This window comes from Haliotis rubra, unplaced genomic scaffold (genome assembly GCF_003918875.1).
Source record: "Haliotis rubra isolate DU_JTF1 unplaced genomic scaffold, ASM391887v1 Scf57, whole genome shotgun sequence".
NCBI classification, from domain to species: domain Eukaryota; kingdom Metazoa; phylum Mollusca; class Gastropoda; order Lepetellida; family Haliotidae; genus Haliotis; species Haliotis rubra.
The window spans coordinates 611,457-633,879 of record NW_025767268.1 but is presented as its reverse complement, the minus strand read 5'-3'; the positions used below and the strand labels follow the sequence as shown (position 1 = coordinate 633,879).

The following is a 22,423-nucleotide window of genomic DNA, read 5'->3' as shown; positions in this document are numbered from 1 at the left end:
AAAACATACTTTTAGTTCTGTTGACAATCGGGGGCGGTGGGGTAGCCTAGTGTTTAATGCGTTGGCTCGTCACGCCGAAGACCCGGGTTCGAATCCCCACATGGGTACAATGTGTGAAGCCCATTTCTGGTGTCTCCCGCCGTGATGTTGCTGGAATATTGCTAAAAGCGGCGTAAAACCAAACTCAGTCAGTCAGTCTGTTGACGATCGACGAATTTAAGGGTGCTTAACATTTTTATAAGTGTATATATTAGTTTTTTGGACAGAACGTGTGATTTCAGTACTTATATTTCACTCTTTTTCAAAAATTGACTAAATGTTTCTGGGATATTTGATTTATCACAGTTAAAAAAATATTCAATATACTTACCCCCAGTGACCAAGGTATCCACAATTGGGATTTCATCTACATTTTTGTTTGAATATTTTTTTAAAACAAAACAAATGGTACGAAGAGAATGTTTATTCAGTGAAAAGAAATAACATCATATAACCGAATATTGTTACCAATGTGTAAAAGGTATAACAAGAGATAATCATTCTTCAAATGTAGATACATTTAGATCAAATACATTCAATGTGCAGACGCTTCGGAATAGGTTGTGTTGAACAAGTTCTGAACAATAATTGTGATTTAACATACAGAGAACAGTAAATGATTATTTAAAATAGTTTTCACTGTCATTTCGGCGACTGTTTACAGCTTTGTAAATAATGCCACTTATATATCTTTAAAAATTTAAACGCCACCTTATGCGCCTTTTACATTGAGCATATTTACATAGACACATTCGATTATTTGATGTATATCCATTTGACAACGGTACAGGAATCTGTATCGAAAACGTCGCACTCACGAAGTAAAGAAGTCGTTATCCATGAAGTTTGTATATGTTGCAAAGATATCTTTTTGAATTACATTCATCCAGAACATCAATGAAGTGAATCACCATGGCGATCTTTTTGTTCCAGGTGCAGGAGAATGCACTGTGGATGACGTTCCGTGTACCGCTTCATGTCATCAGCTGCTGCTGGTCCCCACTGGGGCGAAGGTCTGCTTGCAAATCTCAGACGCTGCAAAAAATTGTTTCCTAGGAAAATGTTGATCTGTTCTGGACCATTGATGGGCATTCATGCGAGTCTAATATGACCTGGGTTTGGCGTTATTGGTAAAAGGGCATACTTCTGTTTTATCATAATACATCACTTCTGTTGGCCAATTAATTAGATGTAAGTGTTCTCACAATTAAGAAGGGATTCTCACGTTAATGAGTCGGCACTAGAACTGATTGTACAACTCTTTAATTTCATGATATATTTTCCGACCCTTTAATTACTTTTTCACAATGCGAACAAACGTACCTCGAAACAGCTCCCCCTCCCCTTTACAACTTGGTACACCAATGTGACGGGTATGGGCAGAGTCAGCACCACAGCAACCATTATACCAATCACTTTGGCAGATTCAGGGTAGATGTACTCGCCATAGCTTGGTGGGTCATATAGAAACAGGGAACATGTCAGGGAGGCCTGGAAACAAATATTACCATCACATGTTTGCTCTCACACCACACCCTCTCTCTGTGTGAATATTTGTATATATAGACATAGGAATGTCCGAATTTCAAAGAATGTCAGCGAGTTATAATAACTTTGACATTGTTTTGTCGAGGTTAGATTTGTATCTATGTCAACCATTACTGGTTTATTTACTTGCTGTTGCGTTCAGAAAATAAATTCAGCAATATGACAGAATCATATCCAAGACTGGCAACCAAACAATCAAGTGACTGACATTATGAGCTGTCGTAACTGCAGCATGTGGTATGACCACTTAACCCCGATAGTCGCCTCTTATGGCAAACATGGTTTGCTAATGATCAATTCCAACCCGATTATTCACAAGAGAATAGTGTTTGGACTTGCCATCGGTTTATCGCAATATTTGAGTGTACACTAACTTCTCCCCGTCTACAGCCATTCCATTCAGTCATTATCATCAATTGTCCATATAATAAAGTCTTGGGTGTGAACTCACGAAAAGAATGAAAGGCGTCAAGTAGGTTGACATGATCTTCAGTAACAGTGGAAATCGCCTTCCCGTCATCATCTCAATATCGTTGCTGAGTCTCCTTGAACCTTAAAAACATAAAATCGACGTTAAAGGTGTGACACTGAAGGGTGTGTTGGTGAAACCCGTTTACACCTACTATAAACATGTCATCAAAATGAATGATTGGAATGACGTTAACGTCCCTCTAGACAATGTATATGTCATGGTCTAGAAGTTTGATGTTGGGGAATCCCAGGAAACGGTGCGGTCCTAGGCATTATAACTCGGGCGGAAACTGCCAGTTTAGTGTAGACTGCTTAAAAGGTATCCAGTCTAAATCTGTTCAAAGCCCGTCATCATAATATTGTGATATGCATGGTATGACCAAACGACTAGTTCATCCGCTCTCCAGTTCTTAATTGTAATACTAAATGTACACACCCTGGCCATACTGTGTCAATTTATTATAAATAGTAGCGACAGAACCTTTGTCACATTCATAAGAGTCGATTGTACAATTGAGACTATATTATGAGTATATATTTATTTCAGCAGTACATGGACCCTAGTATGGTGATCTACCTTCTGTTGTTGGCGATCTATAGCCTGATTTTATATTGTATTGTCCCAATAGTGCTATTAGTTTTAAACTTTTCACGCTAGTTTTAATTCTAATTGTGATAATCTAGTTGTTTTACTGTCCTTCGTCGACAGGTTTTTATAATGTACATGTGTTTCATTTCAATATCAAATGTTCTCGTCACGATATGGCTGAAATATTGCCGATGTGACGTTAAGTATTAACTCACTCACTCACTATTTCAGCAGTAAACGTGTATGTAATATCAACGGTAGAGAACTGTACAGTAGTGTTGAAAGTAACATAAAAACATCACCGCCAGTCGGTGATGACACCACGTGTTCACCAAAAGAGTAAGCATGTTCTGCTCCACCAAAAGCAAACGCCACCTGCATCGTTTGCATAAGATAGTAATAAGGACATTTGCTATGTCGTGCAACGTGGGGTTACCATAGATCCAGGGACGGTGAGATAGCCCACTGGTTACGTGTTCGCTCGTCATGTCTGGGTTTGATTCCATTGACAATTATATTGCATGAGACCCATTTTTGGTGCTTCCTATCGTGGTTAAATATTACTAAAATCGGCATAAAGCCATACTCACTCACTCACTCACCATATATCCAGTTGATGACCACACACTCGAGACAGCCAATGAGAAGTACACTGAAGGAGGAAGTGTACCAGTCCAACAGCTGGAAGAGGTAGATCCCACCCTGTGGCAATGGTAATATCAGTGACGGAATGTTAACTGACATGTTCATATTTGATCAATAATGGATTCTTTTATTTGTAACGATTTCTACACCCCCCCCACCACCACAACCACACACACACACACACACACCTGCCAACATCATATCGAATTGATCCTGTGTACAGCCTTCATTCCAGAACCAAGACCATTCTCCAGTTAAAATACGTACAAAAACCAGTTCGTCACATGCATCAGTTCCTTATACACGCGTCATAACCGTAGTTAACTGTCTCACTGATATTATCCTATACAAACATGTCTAATAAGTACTAGCCACGTCCCACATATAACAAGTAAGCTGGGAGTAATAATTACATGTGTTAGACGATATTATTCTGAGTTTTTGGTAATACTTACATTTGGCTGTTCCAGCTGTTTTCATCGGTAGTCGTTCTTTGCGAATAATAAACATGTGAAAAACAGGTTTAGATTATCTTTTACCCGAAAACGTTAAGCCTGTATCGGATTCACCAGGATATGTTTTGAAGGGAAGGTCAAATGTGTTCTGTGTACAGACCTAATTACGTAAACATGTTTCGCCATGTAACATATGTATATTTGGGATGTTTCGCCAGCACGTACCTCAGTTACAAAGGGAATGGACACAACGAAGCTGGCTAGACACACCCCAGCCGTGACCCACATTCTCCGTCCTTGAAGATACTGAGTCCACAAATCTGTTATTCCAGCAATAGTCGTTTCCGTTTCACCAAACTTTGAAAGTAGAAAGTGAACTTTTGTGGTTTCACAAAGTAGTAATATATATATAGAGAGAACGTCATACTAGAACGTTTGGCTGTTTTGTATCTATCATATACCCTCATATCGTGCATTAACCTGTTACTTAATAAAACAAATCATAGCGTAGTGATACATATTTTCACGCCTCTCGATACTTCCGCATTCAGGTTAGTTTGACATTAAGTATCACTCCGCGCGTGGGCGGATCACGCAACTGACCTAAATCATACATTCTTCCGCATGACGTCATCAATAAAGTCCCACTTTCACACTTACCATTCTAATCAAATTTATTCATATTTTAATACATACAAACATGTATGAAGGAACGAACAAACTATTCAACTTTTAAATCGAATCCCGGAAAACTTTGGAGAAAGTAGAACCGGCAGGGGTTCAATACGGAATCTGGGGTGCAATACGGAATTTGACCACGTCCTAAGTTTACAGGTATATAGTAAATGGTGTTAATGATAATACCAGAAGAAAATCTTCCATTGTCAGTAAATACAGGCTGCTTGTGCACTGATGACGTTTATCTTTTTTAGTCCAGAAGTGAACTATTTCCGCATAAAATTGACACGGTATGGTGAATAGAAGATATGGATGATCGGTATTGTAATCATCTGTGTGAGCACGCGCTGGTTGTCGCACAGTAGAACCTGTAGTCTCTTGATCCACTGGTTGAAAACATTCAAAATGACTCAACAGTGAACGTGTATGACCAATTATAAAATTCATCATATGTACCCGTGTTTTTTTTCCAGATGAAAAAGCGACTTGACTTTGCCCATGTTTGTGATACGTGGCAATGGCGATGCATTACACTCACCGTTTCATGAATACCGAGTATCACGTTTACCTGATACCAATGTATGCTTATGACACATTGGGAATATTACAATCGCGTTAGCAGAGATTTCTTTAGAAAATTAATTTTGTTTCAGTATTATTTAACAAAATCAATTCCAATGCAAATCGGACGTATGTACCCACGGATGAGAGAGGAACACTGGCAAGTATTGACAATGGACAAATACGTAATTATCCAACATTTACAATTATTATGTAAGCATATATTTCCGGCTACCTGATTGGTCTAGAGGCGGTCACGTGATCGTCGACAGAAAAGCATATTGACTCCAACCCAGGTCCGACCAAAACTCATTTTGACTTGAGTTACTTAAAATAGATTTTGTTCATGTAAGGGCGTCAAGCTATGACGTCATTCGATTGTTTACATGTCACAATATTGTTGACATAACGTTATTGGTTTGTAGTGAAAATAAAATTACTTTTCTTCACTAAATGGACATGGTTTTGATTTTAGAAGCTTTTTGTCGGTAATTACATAATAAAATAATTATGGACTGGTAAATTCGGTCAATACCTGTTTGTATGGACCCGCGAAAAGCAAATAATTTTAACAACCTCTCTGTGACCTGCGGTGGAAAAGGGGCTTATTTTAGTCTCGTCTTAATGTCGTAATGGTAAATCGTTACTGCTCTTTCATGCCACACAGGGCCTCCTTTCACAAAACACTAAGGTGATCGTAAATCACAAAGGTAACATTAGTGCAATGTTAAAGAATGGGAGTTAAGGTTAACCTTAGTAAAGGTTGCTTCGTGAAAGGAAGGTCTGTAAATATTCGAGTTCCGTTCATTAAACGATGCGATGTCAAGAAATCAACCACGTCACAGAGGCTGGCCATCCGATTCATTCTTGCGAGCGAGTGAGTGCGGTAGCCGATTTTAGCAATGTTGTTATCACTGTGATATCACACCGAAGCACACCAAAATGGGTTTCACACATTTTGTCCATGTGGGGAATCAAACCCGGATCTTTGACGTGACCAGCGAACGCTTTAACCACCAGGCTACCAAACCGACTCCTTTTGTAGTTGTTGTTTACGAAACGCCATGTATCCAAACCGAAACATGAGTCTCATTAACCTATTAAGACAATGACCTTTTCAGCCGATCCGAATTTTCTCGTGTGAAAGTGAAAATAGACATCACAAACAACTATGGTTAGACTGAATTCCAATTCCTTGTTTCATAAGAAGATGGTATTTACAAATGAATTTTTAATTAATTTTAAACTTTAATAACATCGTATTTCTATATTTTATGGCGAGGTGTAGGCTGCATGACCTTAACTAAGACGTCACAGACTGCCCCTTTTGGATTAGGTCGTAAAATGATTCATAATGCATCTGGCTCACTGGTTACACCTGTTATGAGGTTTTTTTTAGTTTTGTAACGCAAAAAGTGATTGATAAAATATCAAGTCCGTACCAGACCGCCAAACCTTTCTTGCGGAAGAGCCTCGTTTGAGATTTCCACGACTTCCCGGTTTCTGTTTGTCAGGGCTCGCTGTACGACAGAGCACGCTGCACGATGTGTTTGCAAGGATTAGAAGGAGCGTAGTGTTGCAATATACAAGTACTTAGATGTATCAAATAATACTGATGAATAATCATATATCCAGTTAAATGAATTGGTCCCAAAATTCTGGACTGGATATTGTACTAAGTTGCGCAATAGGACGGGACCCAGTCAACAGGAAACGAGACTGTTGTGTAATCAATGTTTTGCCTTGTCCAGCGACAGCGAGCCTGACAACCCTGTTAATAGACTCTTATGACAGACACGGGCAGTTGAACACCATTTCTAAGAATGACTAGCTATATCTTTTACCTAGGAGCTACCTTCCTGGTCATTAACCAAAGAATTGTTTTGATGGGTATAATGTAGGAAGCCCTTTCTTACTGCCCCTCAAAGAGACTGAAATATTGCTGCGTGACGCAATATCACAGAAAATGCTTTGGTTGATAATGCTACAGGTGGATTATTGTGTCCCTAGACTGGAATTTTAAGAAAACGTTCTCATTCAGTGATGACTGTTTGATCATTATTTACGTGGCACCTGGCATTTATATATGTTTCTCAAAGATTCAACAGTAGAGTGTCCATCTCGCATGGAAACGTCATTGAACAGAAGATAAACGTAGCGAATCGTCACTTCAAATATATCGTCACTATTAACATTATTTACCAAAGAATCTATTCCCATCGCAAAGAGCATCAGGAAGAACAGGACTGCCCACAACTGGGGCACAGGAAGCAGGGCGATGGCCTCTGGATAGATGATGAACCCCAGACCAGAACCTGCAACCAATAGGTGTTATAGTTATGTGTAATTGTGAGCTTGAGTTAAGATTTACGCATTTAGCAATATCCGAGCAATATCACGACATGGGACACTGTGAACGAGTATAGTTTTACGCCGCTTTTACAATATAAACATATTGTAGCCATATGGGGAATCTATCCGGGTCTTAATCGTGACGCTTTAACCACTAAGGCACCTCATGGAACACAAGACCAGGGGCTCACACAGATGAAAATCGAACACGAGCCTTTGACGTTACGAGCGAACACTCCAGCGCTGCATCCTTAGTGTGAGTGAATCTGTTTAGCGTCACTTGAGCATTAATACAGTTATATTACCAGGCAGCTCGGTGTTGAGCAACAGGTCTTCGACTTTAGCCACATCGGTGAAACCATTCAAAACGAGTATGGTGTCGACTAAGCAGAATTAAATTCAATGTGAATAACTCGAATCATTTATGTTTGACAATTATGAGTGAGTGAGTGAGTTAATATTTAACGTCACATCGGCAATATTTCAGCCAGATCGTGACGAGAACATATTTGACATTGAAATGGAATATATGTATATTATAAAAACCTGTCACCGAAGAACAGTAAAACAACTACATTATCACAATTTGAATTAAAACTAGTATAGAAAGATAAAACTGATAGCACTATCTGGACAAAACAATATATAAACTGGTTATAGATCGCCAACAAATGAAGGTAGATCACCATACTAGGGACCATGGGGACTTACAGTACTTTCGCTACCTGCATGTACCCTAGCTGGATTTATATCATCACTTCAGCCGCTGGCGATTGAAGTCAAATTTAGCCAAAATTAAAATGACAGCAATGCTACATTTAAAACAGCTGGTACATTTAAATTTCCTTTGAAAGTTTTGGGACTTACGTACCCTCTCAGGAGGACAATAATATTAAGCTACTTCAACCCCCTTTGAGGGTACATCCACTAACAATCTCAGTTATTATTCTAAACTACCAATAATAAAATATGTATCTATTTACAAATTATTTAACAAATCTAATTCTTATAAAAATGCAATATTTAAATGAGAACTTATATTATTAAAAAGATCCTTCATAGTTCGTGATTTGAAATAGATATCCCTTGTGTTGTAATATTCAACACAGTCAAGCAAGACATGCTTGACCGTGATTCTTTCATCACAAGGGATGCAAAACGGAGGATCTTCACCTTTAAGCAAATATTCATGTGTATATCTTGTGTGGCCAATGCGACACCATCGTATGATGACCTCTTCAAATCTGGACTGACATCCCAAGTAGGTCTAACCAATGTAAGGTTTACTTCCAGTAATTTATTAATACCTACCTGGTTGTCCCACTTCTTTTGCATCAGATCACGGATGTAGGTTCTAATGCTAGCTTTGTAATCAGAGTATGGAATAAGAAGTGGTGTCACAGATTTGTTGAGTGCTGCCTTGGCAGCAAGATCAGCCATTGTGTTCCCAGAAATGCCACCGTGGCTGGGTAACCAACAAAAGACGATGTAGCATTGGCCAGTAGCAAGATCATTATACAATTCAATAATTTCTAATAAAAGTGGATGTTTACAAGAAAGATATTTAATAGCCTGAAGACACGAAAGAGAATCAGAAAAGATGATGTATTATTTATATTTACGGTGTTTATTTATATATATAAGAGCTGTTAATATGGCGTCGAGAAGATATTGTTCTGGATCCAATGACAGTGGCACAAGCCACCGCGTCACCATCCTTGGACCCATCTGTAAATAAGGATTTATATGTATTATATTTATTTCTTAATTGACTAAATTCTTGTTTATACTGTAAATCATTAGTTTCGGATTTTTTTAAATGTGGTTAATGTTAAGCCAACGTCTGGCCTCACTAATTGCCAAGGAGGAGAAGAAAGAAGACGAGAAGGAGATATATTCTTCAGCTCAATTCCAGCAGCAGCAATGAATGGTTTAATTCTGTGCCCAAGAGGCGGAACAAGAGAAGACCTTTTGTTATACAAATCCTCATAAAGAGGATTAAAGATACAGTTAAATGCAGGGTTAGATTCGTTAGAATATAGTTTGGTAATATATTGTAAAGATAATCTTATACGGCGTTTGTTAAGAGAAGTCTCATCTGCCTCGACGTAGAGACTATCAACTGGAGAAGTTCTAAATGATCCAAGACAAAGTCTTAGACCTTGGTGGTGGATAGAATCAAGTAGTTTAAGGTTGCTTTTGCAAGCTCCGCTATATACGATCGAGCCATAATCAAGTTTCGATCGCACCAATGATCTATATAAGTGAAGGAGGGTAGTTTGATCCCCCTCCCCACTTTGAATTAGAAACAACCTTTAACAAATCAAGTGCCTTCAGGCATTTAGCTTTACGGGATTTAATATGCGGCAAAAAGGTTAGATGTGAATCGAAAATTAGACCCAAAAACTTAGCCTCTTTTATAACTTGGATAGGTGAACCATTTAGAAATAGTGATCCGTCAATTGAATCAGTTAAAACCCAGGATAAACTGTTGATCTTAATGCTAAACAGTGTGACAGACAAAACACTTCCTTGTGGGACACCCTGATCCTGATTATAATGGTCAGACAGGGTTGAACCCACTCGGACTTGAAATTGCCTGTCTCTTAAAAACTGTGATATAAAGAAAGGTAAACGACCCCTTAAACCAAAATCATGTAAACCCTTTAAAATGCCATGCTTCCAGGTGGTATCGTACGCTTTCTCAAGATCAAAGAATATCGATACTGCATGTTGTTTCTTTACTAGAGCATTCTTAACAAAGGATTCTAAACGTACCAAATGATCAATGGTACTACGATTATTCCTGAAACCACATTGAATATTTGTTATTAGGTTATTGGTTTTTAAGATACCAAGTTAATCTATTGTTTACCATTCGTTCCATGGTTTGACAGACACAACTCGTTAAAGAGATTGGTCTGTAATTAGACGGATCAATATGATCCCGGCCAGTCTTTGGAATAGGGACAACAATGGCATTACACCAAGAAGTTGGGAAGTTCCCTGAAGTCCATATGGTAACAAAGATATTTAGAAGTGTTTCCAAAGATGATTCAGGTAAATGTTTCAAGAGCTGATAGTGAATAGTATCAGCTCCTGTTGCTGTATCATGAGCTTGCTCAAGTGCGGTATTTAGCTCATGTAGTGAAAATAGTTCGTTCTAATCTTCACCATTGTCCGAGTTAAAATTAATTCTTTTCTTCTCCTGTTGTTTCTGATGCAACTTAAACTCGGGGACATAATTTGATGAAGACCAATGCTTGGCGAAAGTTTCACCAAGTTTATTGGCAATGTCAGCCTTATCCGTCAAAAAATTAGCACCATCCTTCAGATGATGGACAGTAGATTTGGACCCTTTGCCCTTTATTCGTTGAATCATGTTCCACAACTTTGAAATAGGTGTGCGAGAATTAATTTTGGAAACGTAGTTTCTCCAAGACTGACACTTATTCTGTGTAAAGGTGCGTCGAGCCCTGGCATTTAAAATTTGTAATTTATCTAAATTATGGACTGTAGGATGTCGTCGAAAATAATGTTCGGCTTTTTCCTACACTTTCTGGCCTGTTTACAGTCATTATTGAACCCTGTTTTTCGAATATGTGGAATTGCAGAGGACTTAGGTATAGTTTCATCAGCTATATTTTTCAGTTTATCAGAGAATAACTGAATCGGATCTAGAGCATTGATAAAAACGTCAGATTTCAAGGTGTCAGTACACAGTGCCTGAAATAATGGCCAGTTGGCCTTATCAAAATTCCACCTTGTTGCCGGTGGGTCATCAGTCGGATTTATTGCTGAGAGAATTGTGGGAAAATGGTCACTTCCACACAGGTCATCGTGGACTGACCATTCGAATTCGTTATAAATAGTTGGGTCTGTGAGAGACAGATCCAGTACAGAATAAGTACAGAACCGGGGTGTGAATATGTGGCTGATCCATCATTGAAGATACATAAATTATTATTAGAAAGGAAGGCTTCAAGGATTTTCCCTTTATTGTTAGTATCAGTACTTCCCCACAAAGGGTTATGTCCGTTAAGATCGCCCATTATGATACAGGGTTTGGCAAGCTGGTCGAATAGATCCTTGCTTCACGAGAATAGAACCGCCGCGAGTAGCTCTAGCACCTGGAGGTGAGAATGAATGAAATGAATTGTATCGACGCATGTCAAATTTATCTGTACTTTTCAGGTATGTCTCTTGTAGACTAAAGGCCGATGGTGTAAAATCTTGTGATAATGATTGTAGATCGTTAAAATTGTTCTTAAGGCCTCTGCAATTCCATTGTATTAATTTCATTAAAATGCTTAGGGAGGTTTAACTGGAGATCGTGAGCGCGTAGAAGCGCCATTCCTACACCCTGTGCGTGAAGGGGTGATCTCCATGTCCAGTGGCTCAAATGGAAGACTCTTCCAAATGTTGAAGAGCTTTGATCTTTTTCTTCATTATTTTCTTTTCTTTACTGTAAAGGTGGGCAACCCTCTCTGTTGTCTGAGTTGAAATTATATCTTCTGATTGTGTGTCCACAGTCTGGGAGGCTGAAGAACGTTGAAAATCTTGTGTTATAGCACTATTGTCATCCAAGTGTATTTGAGTTGCATTAACCCAGGATAACACAGTTTGACAGGAAGTTGAAACTGTTGTAGATATATTAACAGATGTTGGAGCAGAAGATGAACCTGTTTCTGAATATGTCAGACCGGTAGAAGGTTGAAACTGTGCATTCACTAGTTGTTTGGCCTCAAAGTATGACATGTTATTGCTGAATTTCATTTTATGAATTTTGGCCTCGTATTCAAATTTCATTCACTAAGGAAGATAACTCTTCATCAGACGAAGAAGAAAGATGTCTCCGCTTATTTGCTATGCACAGGGCTTGGCTTGACCAGCCGATTGATAGAACCGGGCCAGTTCTACCACCCGTCTAGGTAAAGTAAGGGGCGAAGTGATGTGTTGGGCAAAAGGCACACGGTTCCAGGCTCCCAGTGCCCTTAACCACCAGACTCCCGTCCTCCACCGACGCAGGGGCGCAACCCACGTCAAACGTGTTGGTGGACCAAATATACCCCCGGGTCCACAACGGGGGGTGGGGGCGGGTGTCGAAGAGCGCTCCACGAGGAGGTGGCTCTTCACGGGTGCTTACTTGTCAAAGAAATTGCCACATAGGTACAATGTGTGAAGCCCATTTCTATGTTATTGCTGGTATTTTGGAAACTGAGCTCACTCACTCAGAGAAATTGTCTGAGGATAGGCCAATAAGGAACAAATAGATTTACCGGATGATACAACCTCTGATATCGGTATCTGCGCCTGGTGCGCCATGAAGCCCAAAGTGGAGAAGACCACGAGGCCACAGAATATACTACTTGCTTGACCAACGACAGTAACTATCACCAAGTCTCTGAAATACAAAACATAAAAATATTTACATCACAATAGAATGTATTAAGGTTAAAATGCATATATATAGTAAACAGGTATATCATTATTAAGGTAATAGGTTAACGAACATGTGTCATATATTGCTTAGAGTTTTGGCCACTTGTATAGAGCACATCATTATATTAAACATACGTGAGACCTCAGTAAAACTATCAAAACGTGTTATAATAATAATAATAATAATATTAATGCTAATTTTTTGCGCCTATGATGCAACGCAATGCTGTTCTCTGGCGTTACATTATTACCCTAACGGAATTGTACTTTCAAAGCAGCTACTAAGCGCTCCGCGCGACCGTATAATTACGTACATCCGCTTCTCAGGTACCCATTTTAAACAGCTGGGTGGACTGAGTGCAATGTGGACGAAGTGCCTTGCCCAGGGGCACAACACAGTATGAGACCCAGGTCACAAATTTTGGTGTCTCCACCGGGATTCGAACCTGGGCCTTGGGCGTGAGAGGCCAGCATGCTAACCACTGGGCTCCACACACAAACAAGAGCAGGTAATTTCTATCACTGACTCCGATGCGGTTGCCTTTATTTATTTGACTTCAGACATATGTTCCTGAGTGGTTTCAGGTGGGCAATTGACTCGCCTTGCCATGTGTTTTTAAAGCATGGGCAGGATACACCCACCCGTTTGCATCATCACTATTTGATAGTGATCATATCACACGGTTATCACACAGTCAGAGACGTACAATGGAGACTGATTGGGGATTTAATTTAGCATTTACTGATATCGATCAACAAATCTACATCTTCGCCATTATTGTAACATTCGTTGTTGGAATATCGATCACTTCAGCTTGACCCTGAAAAGCCAAATCCAATTTTAAAATGGATTGTAAGATAGATGACCAGTGCAACGTCAGTTACATATACAGTGCATGAACCTAAACTTGTCTTACTTAAACTATCATCATCCCAAACAATTTGAGAAGTAAAGTATTACTATTTACTTCAGGAGTCTGTTGTTGAAGTTGTTGTAACTGCTCATGGTGATGAGTCCACCGTACGTAACGCTCGTTGAATAGAAACCTTGCAGCAATGTTTCCAACCACACCTATACAATGCAATGTTATTAATACTGTTTGAAACATATGGAAATAACATGTAATCAGACTGTAGGACTCTCAGATTCTCACAAAGTCATTACAGCTGTAGCAGCTGGCATCGTCTACATTTCTCCCTCTCTGTCTATGTCTATCTCTCTCACTGGTCCTAGTTGTCATGATTAGAGCTGAGACACCTGGTATCATATGTATTTCTCTCTCTCTCCCCCCTCCCTATATAATGATTACATATTAACATTATAATCCCTACTCTAATTATTACAGCTGTGGCAAGTATATGCATTTCTCTCTCCCCCTCCCCCTATTAGACCTGTGATGACCTGATATAATCAGTATATGTAATTCTCTCAGTAACATAACACACACACACACACCCTCGTTGACTTGGTTGACACATATCATCGGTTCCCAATTGCGCAGATCGATGCTCGTTCTGTTGATCACTGGTTCTCTGGTCCAGATTCGATTATAAACAGACCGTCGCCATATAGCTGGAATATTGCTGAGTGCGGCGTAAAATAAACTCACTCACTCAATCTCTCTCTCTGTGTGTACCTGAACGGAGGCTAGTCGTGAGAAGTCAGGACGTAGGAAGTACACAATTCCCTCCCCTGCTCCCGGCATCATGCACGACCTTATCAGCAGCACCGTCAGCAGGATGTACGGGATCAATGCAGTCACATACACCACCTGCCAATATAGACAGGAACTGTCAAGTGAGGACAAGCCCTCAACCCGGACTTATTACATGAGTCTCATGAATCCATGCAGAAAATGACATACTTTTCAGCCGATCCGAATTTTCTCGTGTGAAAGTGAAAAGAGACATTGCAAACAACTATGGTTACAGGAAATTCCAATTCCTTGTTTCATAAGACAATGGTATTTACAAATATCTATATTTCATGGCGAGGTTTAGGCAGCATGACGATAACTAAGACGTCAGAGTCTGCCCCTCTTTGATGAGGTCGTAAAATGATTCACAATTCCTCTGGCTCACTGGTTACACCTGTTATGTGTTCTTTGTACTTATTGTGTGTATTTCAGTGTGATTGATATAACATCAAGGCCGTACAAGACCGCCAAAATTTTCTAGCTGCCGAGCCTTCGTTTTGAGACTTCCACGATTTCTAGATTTCCAGAGCAGCTGTACGACAGAGCACGCTGCACGAGGTGTTTGCAAGGAGTAGTGTAGTGTTGCAATATACAAGTCATTAGATGTATGAAATAATACTGATTAATATTTCTTTATCCAGTTGAATAAGTAGGTCTAAAAATTCTGGTCTGGTTATTGTACTACGTTGCGCAATAGGACGGAACCCAGTCAGCAGGAAACTTGCACCAATAAATCTTCGGATATTGCAAGTGAACGAATGTTGTTTTGTGGCGTAGTCAAACATGTCTATTTATGTTTAATTCATGTCGCCCTGTAAAAAGTCGATCAGTCAATCAGTCAAATCAATGACCGAAAGCAAAGAGTAGATGGCAATGGTGATTGGTGGAATGGTGACACGTGATATGGAAAACATTCTGAACTGTAGAAACTTGCGTTACGACAAGCATGACGAGTCGACCATTATATATTTAAGGGAGGCGGTGTCATTAGTTCCCATGTATGCTGTTAAACATACTTTGCTATTTAACCCAAAGAGCAATTCTTTCACTGGAAATGTCGGATGTTCTGAAAACTATGTGGTTTGGATCCAAGTTGATCTAAAAACGTTCAGCTTCTCTTTCCTGAGATTGTACAACTTTAAAATCTCCGTTAAAGTCATTACATGCCTGATCCCCTACTGGAAACAGTAGTCCCCACGGGCCTACAGTTACACCTATATCAATCCTCGTGGTAAGATCAGATGATGACATCGGCAACTTGAATGGAGCTTCTTACCTTTCCCATAGACTTGACGCCTTTCATGAGACAGAAAAACACTACTACCCAGGAAGCAAGGTTGCACAGAAGGAGATCACCCTGCACTGACCCGAACTTGTTGATTCCACTGGACACCCTCAGTGTGCCGTATCTGCCACAATAAATGTCCCTAACAATAAATAACTGTATTTACTTCATTTACAGTGTGTATGTATGTGTGTGTGTGTGTGTGTGTGTGTGTGCGCGCGTGCGTATTCGTGTGTGCGTGTGGACAAATATTAGTTACGTTGTTAGATGTATGATATACAATATCAAAGGTGGAGTGAACCTTGATTATCTTCCGGAGTAGCTGTATCAGTACTACAAAGCAACACAGTGAAAACATGTTATGAAGGAATAAGGTAAAATCACTGAGGGCACTAGGTAACTAAGTCAAAGAGAAAAATGCCTTCGCATATTCATTCCAGATGTATTCACACTATTTACATATCTACTATAATATTTCTCTTACTGCCAAAATTCTTCTGACGCTGTCAATGTTACATTTGCCTTTCTCCATGATGAGTACTGAAGGCGTTCATCATCTAGATGTGTGCTGTTGGCCTGGCTCACGCTGATGGATGAAACGTTCCCAAGTTTATTGACACACAGGGGGGTATTCCACCAGTTGTCACATGTTGTCCATGGCAAAACTGACGAGAACGACTTGTAGATGTAATATATGGACCAGGAAACTATGACATTGTACAACACGCTCCCGAACGAAGAGGCCATTACCTGAGAGATGCCGATACCTGAAACAAAACATGCTTATCACTGTCTGCATCATGATATCCTTTCAAGGTTCAACATATTTAAGACACGTCTAATATGCTCATTATCTGTCGTCGCCTTCCTGCTCGACATCATAGCCTGATTTAAAAAGCACGAAATTTGCTCATCCAATGAAATTATTCTCATGAGCGATGGAAATACTGCGCTACGTTAGTGATAGGCTAGTTTGAGATGATGATATCCGAAACGAAGCAGCTGTGGCACTCACCTTTAAACAGAGGACAGAGGACCCACACGTGGGCTGCACTCCTACTTGAAAACTGGCTGATGGTGATCTCCAAGAAAAATAGCGGGACAGAGCACGTGATAATTCCAATGAAGTATGGAATGAGAAACGCACCTGTATAGAACGAAGTTAACCACATGTAGAAAATATGATGACAACACACAAGACATTTTGTAAATGTCGATTGTGTTTCAAAAGTTGTGAAGTGTAGACATAACAGTTGTTGTTGACTAAAGTTGACTATTGATAAAAAACTACTTATGAATTTACTATATAAAGTAAGAACTGCATTAATCATTGAAAAAACCCGATTCGTCATGACACCAGCCTTTTATAAAGAGCTCATTGCAAGTATTAATTGGAAGGCACATTACATTAAACGAACATAGCATATTGTTTAATTATAATGCTGCATATAAATGGATTCTTTCCTATTTCTAAATCATAAGTATACTTTTTATTAGCATTATCTGACACCGGCAAACTATAATTGGAAAACGTATAGTTTGTTGGGGATGAAATCATGTGTCTAGTGTTGAATAACATTTGCATAATAGTCTGAAATACTGCAAGTACTTACAACTCGATCACAGACTGTGTAACTTTCATAACGAAAAACTAAACATCATAATTTACATGTATATTTTCCCGCGTTAGTCGAATGAAGGTATGCATATTTTGCATATTTCTAAAATAACAACAAAACCATTAAATAGCAACAAATCCAAGATCAAAGTAGTTGGGCGAATTAACGTACATTAATAATATAACACAGCCTCTCGCATGCACGCACACAGACAGACAGAAAGACAGACACACGCACGCATATGGGTGTACACACACACACACACACACACACACACACACACACACACACACACTGATTTTATACACATAGGGAAAGTATCGCAACGCCCCATATTTTTCACAGTATCCCGTTTGTTAGCATTAGCCATAGCATGTAACTTATGTAAAATCTGCTATCATCACACTAGGAATATCTCCAGCATACGTCACCTATTAACAACTGACGCAACACACCATCTTGTAAGATCTATGATGTTGTCCCGTTGGACTACTGTAACAGTTTGCTTGGGAACGTGAACAAGGATCTGCTCTCTAGGTTGCAAAAATTCCAAAATGCAGATGCCAGATTGATCTGCAGCACCACCAAGCACAGCCAGATCTCCCCAATCCTCATGCGTCTGCACTGGTTACCACTCCCAGCCAGGATAGAATGCAAGATACTTAACATGACTTATAGATGTCTTAACAATGCAGCTCCATCCTATCTCTCTAGTCTTGTCAGAGAGTACGTTCCTCCCAGCACTCTGAGATCAGCCAACCAGTCGCTGCTCACCGTCCCAAATACGGACACAGACGTTTTTCCTGCTTGTCAGCTATCCTCTAGAACAATCTGCATGTGTCTCTCAAAAATCCCCCTCAATAGCCAGCTTCCAGTTTAACTAAAAAAACGTTCCTGTTCAAAAAGCACTATGCCATCTAAATGAACTCCTGTTGTAAATATGTATATATGTCAGCGTCATGAGCAATCACTTGGTGATTGGATATAGGGCCCTATACAAATGGACTTATTATTATGTTTTACAGATTAAAGATAGTATGCAGCAGAGAGGGTTCGGGTTATCCTGGCACAGTCAGGCTGGTAAGGCTCATCAGCAACTCATGACCCTTGCCCCCTCTACACGCACCACAAACAGCGAATTGGACTTCCCCCAGGAAACGCTGCCTAGTCGAACCCACCAAGAACTTTCCGGAGAATATGTAGACGCCCCAACACTGCAGCTTTCTGCATTACCCAGAGTGTAAGAAGGGATGTTCAAACCAACGGCACCGAGAACAATGGAGAGTCTGACGACAGTGTACTTGGGATGCATTTCAAAGGTGAGGTCCCCATATTTAGCATTCTTTTCCTGATTCTTGCCAATCACGTTGCTGTCAAAAGGGACAGAAAATTCAATGATATAAATAACTTCATTGGCTTTATCAAAGAGGACAAGATCAGGTTTGTTGGCAGGAATTCTTCTGAGGCTGTATAGTAGGCCTATTCCATTGCAAAGTCGACATTTCATATTAATATTTTCTCTAAGAGTCACATTTAGACGATTACGAGTGGGAAGTGACTGGTCATGAGCAACAAAAAGAAAGCCCTCAGTTTCACATTTAAGACCAGCCGACTTCATCCAGGTGCAGGAGTCGGTGGGATTACTATTCTATTCCACGCACTGCATGTACACACGATGCAATGGTTTCTCAGAAAGATTCTCCACAAATGACCGACTCTGGGCAGACTGGTGAAGGACTTCACCTGGTTTACTCCCATCGCTGTACCGTCCAGCAGTACATTGCCATCAACAAAATCAACATCAAATTTCAGATTCTGTCCAAACAACTTTGGCACGCTTAAAATAGCTGTGGAATTCCTTGCTTTCATCATGAGTGAGTGAGTGAGTTAATATTTAACGTCACATCGGCAATATCTCAGCCATATCGTGACGAAAACAATTTATACAATAAAAAGTGAAAACATTTTGAAGATTAAAACCTGCCGACGATGGACAGTAAAAATACTAGAGAATCACAGATATGAATATAAAACTAGCGAGCAAAGCTAAAACATTCCAATTAAAGAAGACAATACAATTTAAAACACGGGCTATAGATCGCCAACAACTGAAGGTAGATCACCATACTAGGAACCATGGGGACTTACATTACTTTTGCTACCTGCATGGACCCTAGTTGGATTTACACCATCCCTTCAGCCGCTGGCGATAGTAGGAAAATATTAAAATCACAAAAATACTACGATTAAAAAGTATGGTTGAGCAAAACTGACTTGGAAAGTTTTTGGGACTTACGTACCCTCTCAGGAGGACAATAATTTTACGCTACTTCAACCCCCTTTGAGGATACAGCCACAAACAATCTAAGTTGATAATCTGAACTACCAACTATAAAACTGTCTCCATTTACAAATCAATAATGATTAAATGATAATTAACATTATTAAAAAGGTCCTTCACAGTTTTGATATTGAAATATTTATCCCTTATGATGGAGAATTCAACACAGTCAAGCAGGACATGCTGGATTTTCTGGATCATGTTCCATACCTTCGATATCGGAGTGCGTGAATTAAGTTTTGAGACATAGTTCCGCCAAGATTGGCGTTTTCTTTGCTTGAAAGTACGTCGTGCTTTAGCGTTTAAAATTTTAAATTTGTCTAAATTGTGGACCATAGGATGGCGACGGAAATAATTTTCTCCTTTTTTCCTTGCCTTCCTAGCCTGTTTGCAATCATCTGTAAGCCATGGTTTTCGTATGTGAGGATTTGAAGAGGACTTTGGAATATACTCGTCAGCTATGTTGTTTAGTTCCTCTGAAAGCCATTTTATGGCATCAGGAATATCATTAAAAAGTTCAGGTTTGAGTTTTGTCAGCACAAACAGTTTCATATAAAGGCCAGTTAGCTTTTTTAAAATTCCATCTTGATGAAGGAGGAACATCAGATGGAATCACGGGTTTTAATAATGTTGGGAAATTGTCCCTCCCACAAAGGTCGTCGTGGACTGACCATTCGAATTCACTCAATAGGTTGGAGTCAGTAATAGATAAATCAAGAGCAGAATAGGTTCCTGTGCCAGGATGTAAATAAGTATTTGTGCCGACATTATAAATGCATAAGTCATTATTTGAAATGAATTCCTCCAGTATTTTACCTTTGGCGTTTGTATTAGTACCACCCCAGAGTGGGTTGTGGCCATTTAAATCCCCCACGATTAAACAGGGTTTAGGTAATTGATCATAGAGATCTTGCAGATCCGTAAGTCGAACAGCTGTTGAAGGTGGGATATACAAAGAACACAAAGTAAAAGCAACCTGTAATGTAAGTCGAACTGCAACAACTTGAAGATTCGTTTTAAGAGGAACACTGCTATGGATAACATTGCTCCTCACCCATGATTGATGATCCACCAGAAGCTCTATCACCATGAGTTAATAAAGGGCCCCGTCATTAAACCATGATGATAATTATTATCCATGATGCATTGCAGGTGCACACTCATCCTATGCATAATGAAGATCATATCAGTGTGTTCAACAGCAAACTGATAACTCCATTACTAATGACGAAAAGAAGCAGATATGGGACAAAATAATGTCTGAGTAGGTCATCAAACAATCAAAAACTTTCAACATAGTATGTATACCCTATATCCACGTATGATATGATATTGAACAAAACTAAATGTAGATACTCAAGAATCAGTTTCATGACCGATTGTCTGAACTATACGAAAATACACATCATAATACTGACAGTGTAATCGGAAGGATAACTCTTGTTCAGCCGACCTTCACCTCAAAGAAATTGCCTAATATGTGTGAAGGTTGACGTATGACATCACTATCGCTGACCGATTTATTACAAAATGGCCACAAGGGTACACAGGATTTGGCGAGGACTCTTCCCTTGATTCAGGGAAGCTCATTGCAAAAGAATGATACGCATTAAACTGACGTAGGTCAAAATTACAAACCGGGTCCAAAGAATGATACGCATTAAACTGACGTAGGTCAAAATTATCTGTCTGTTTCAGATAAGTTTCTTGTAAGCAAAACGCTGACGGTTTTAAATCTTGGACTAATAACTGTAAATCGGTTAAACTAGTCCTCAGTCATCGACAATTCCATTGTATTATAGGTGTGGACATTATGTCTTCGGAGGATGGACTGGAGATCTACCCCTCATCTTCCTTGAAGGCGACATAATGCACGTGATGCTCGCCTTTGGATGTGCATATCGGAATCAATGTATGGTGTCCCTGAAGGGTGAAAATAATCATACAAACAAATATTATTAGGATATAAATATAAATGGCTATGTGGTAGTTACAATCATTGGAGTTGCGATGCTTGTCTCCACATAGATATATAGAGTCCATGTACACTGTAATTAAACGTCTGAATACACTGTTTATACTGACCACCACCATTTCTGTTACACAGGTATGGGAATCTCCACAGAGACCCTAGTCCCACTGCGTATCCGAGGAGGGACAATATGTACTCTCTCTTTCTGGTCCATTCCTCTCTGGTCGGTACGGAACCTCTTTCTCTATTCTCTGGAGAAACGTTGGGACGGACATCATCAAGAAATATTTCACTCTCTGTCATGTTTGGATAGACAATGAGTCCTTATGGCGAGCATGCGGATATTCCCTTTCAGTTGACAAAAAGAACATTTCCTTTCCGTGCTAACCCAGTGATATGTGGTACAGCTGGAATATTCATCATTCAGCATAGCTTGCTGACATGTATATAGTTAATTTATTATAGGTGTGGACATTATGTCTTGGTCTGCAAGTTTCGATTACAAACGGTATGAATATCATTATTCATAAGTTGATAATGAAACCAAATAAATACTGGAAGTGCTAATATAAATCGTATTTCGTTGGATTTCATTAACAGGTGTTGCCAGGTGTATTAGTGTAAAACATGTTTATTCCATTTCTGATGTCTATTTCGGTATACCTAACAGAGTCGACACAGTTCATCAAAAATGAAACTGACTAGTTAAAAGGCCGAAAAATATCGAGA

The 22,423-nt window shown here is 39.5% G+C and overlaps 1 protein-coding gene across 1 annotated transcript; it reads right to left on the bottom strand.

Moving 5' to 3' along the window:
• Positions 1-445: 445 nt before the first annotated feature.
• Positions 446-22,102, bottom strand: LOC124254273 (sodium- and chloride-dependent glycine transporter 1-like). The gene is made up of 13 exons (XM_046688188.1): positions 21,808-22,102; positions 16,778-16,909; positions 16,247-16,529; positions 15,754-15,886; positions 14,418-14,552; positions 13,749-13,852; positions 12,618-12,742; positions 7,189-7,301; positions 3,973-4,104; positions 3,250-3,349; positions 2,039-2,139; positions 1,363-1,530; positions 446-1,074 (listed from the first exon to the last, which is right to left on the bottom strand). Exons 1-13 carry the CDS (start codon positions 21,995-21,997, stop codon positions 934-936), a joined length of 1,857 nt encoding a protein of 618 aa, XP_046544144.1. The 5' UTR covers positions 21,998-22,102; the 3' UTR covers positions 446-933.
• Between the last annotated feature and the right edge of the window lie 321 nt (positions 22,103-22,423).

Bases quoted from the DNA above. Each gene is read 5' to 3' on its own strand.
- LOC124254273 (XM_046688188.1), bottom strand. From the start codon at position 21,997: ATGACAGAGAGTGAAATATTTCTTGATGATGTCCGTCCCAACGTTTCT. The intron at 16,910-21,807 runs GTCAGTATAAAC...CGTTCTATACAG, and splicing joins GTGTAACAGAAATGGTGGTG to GTGCGTTTCTCATTCCATAC. The intron at 4,105-7,188 runs GTAAATAATGTT...CTACTTTCAAAG, and splicing joins CGATGGGAATAGATTCTTTG to TTTGGTGAAACGGAAACGAC.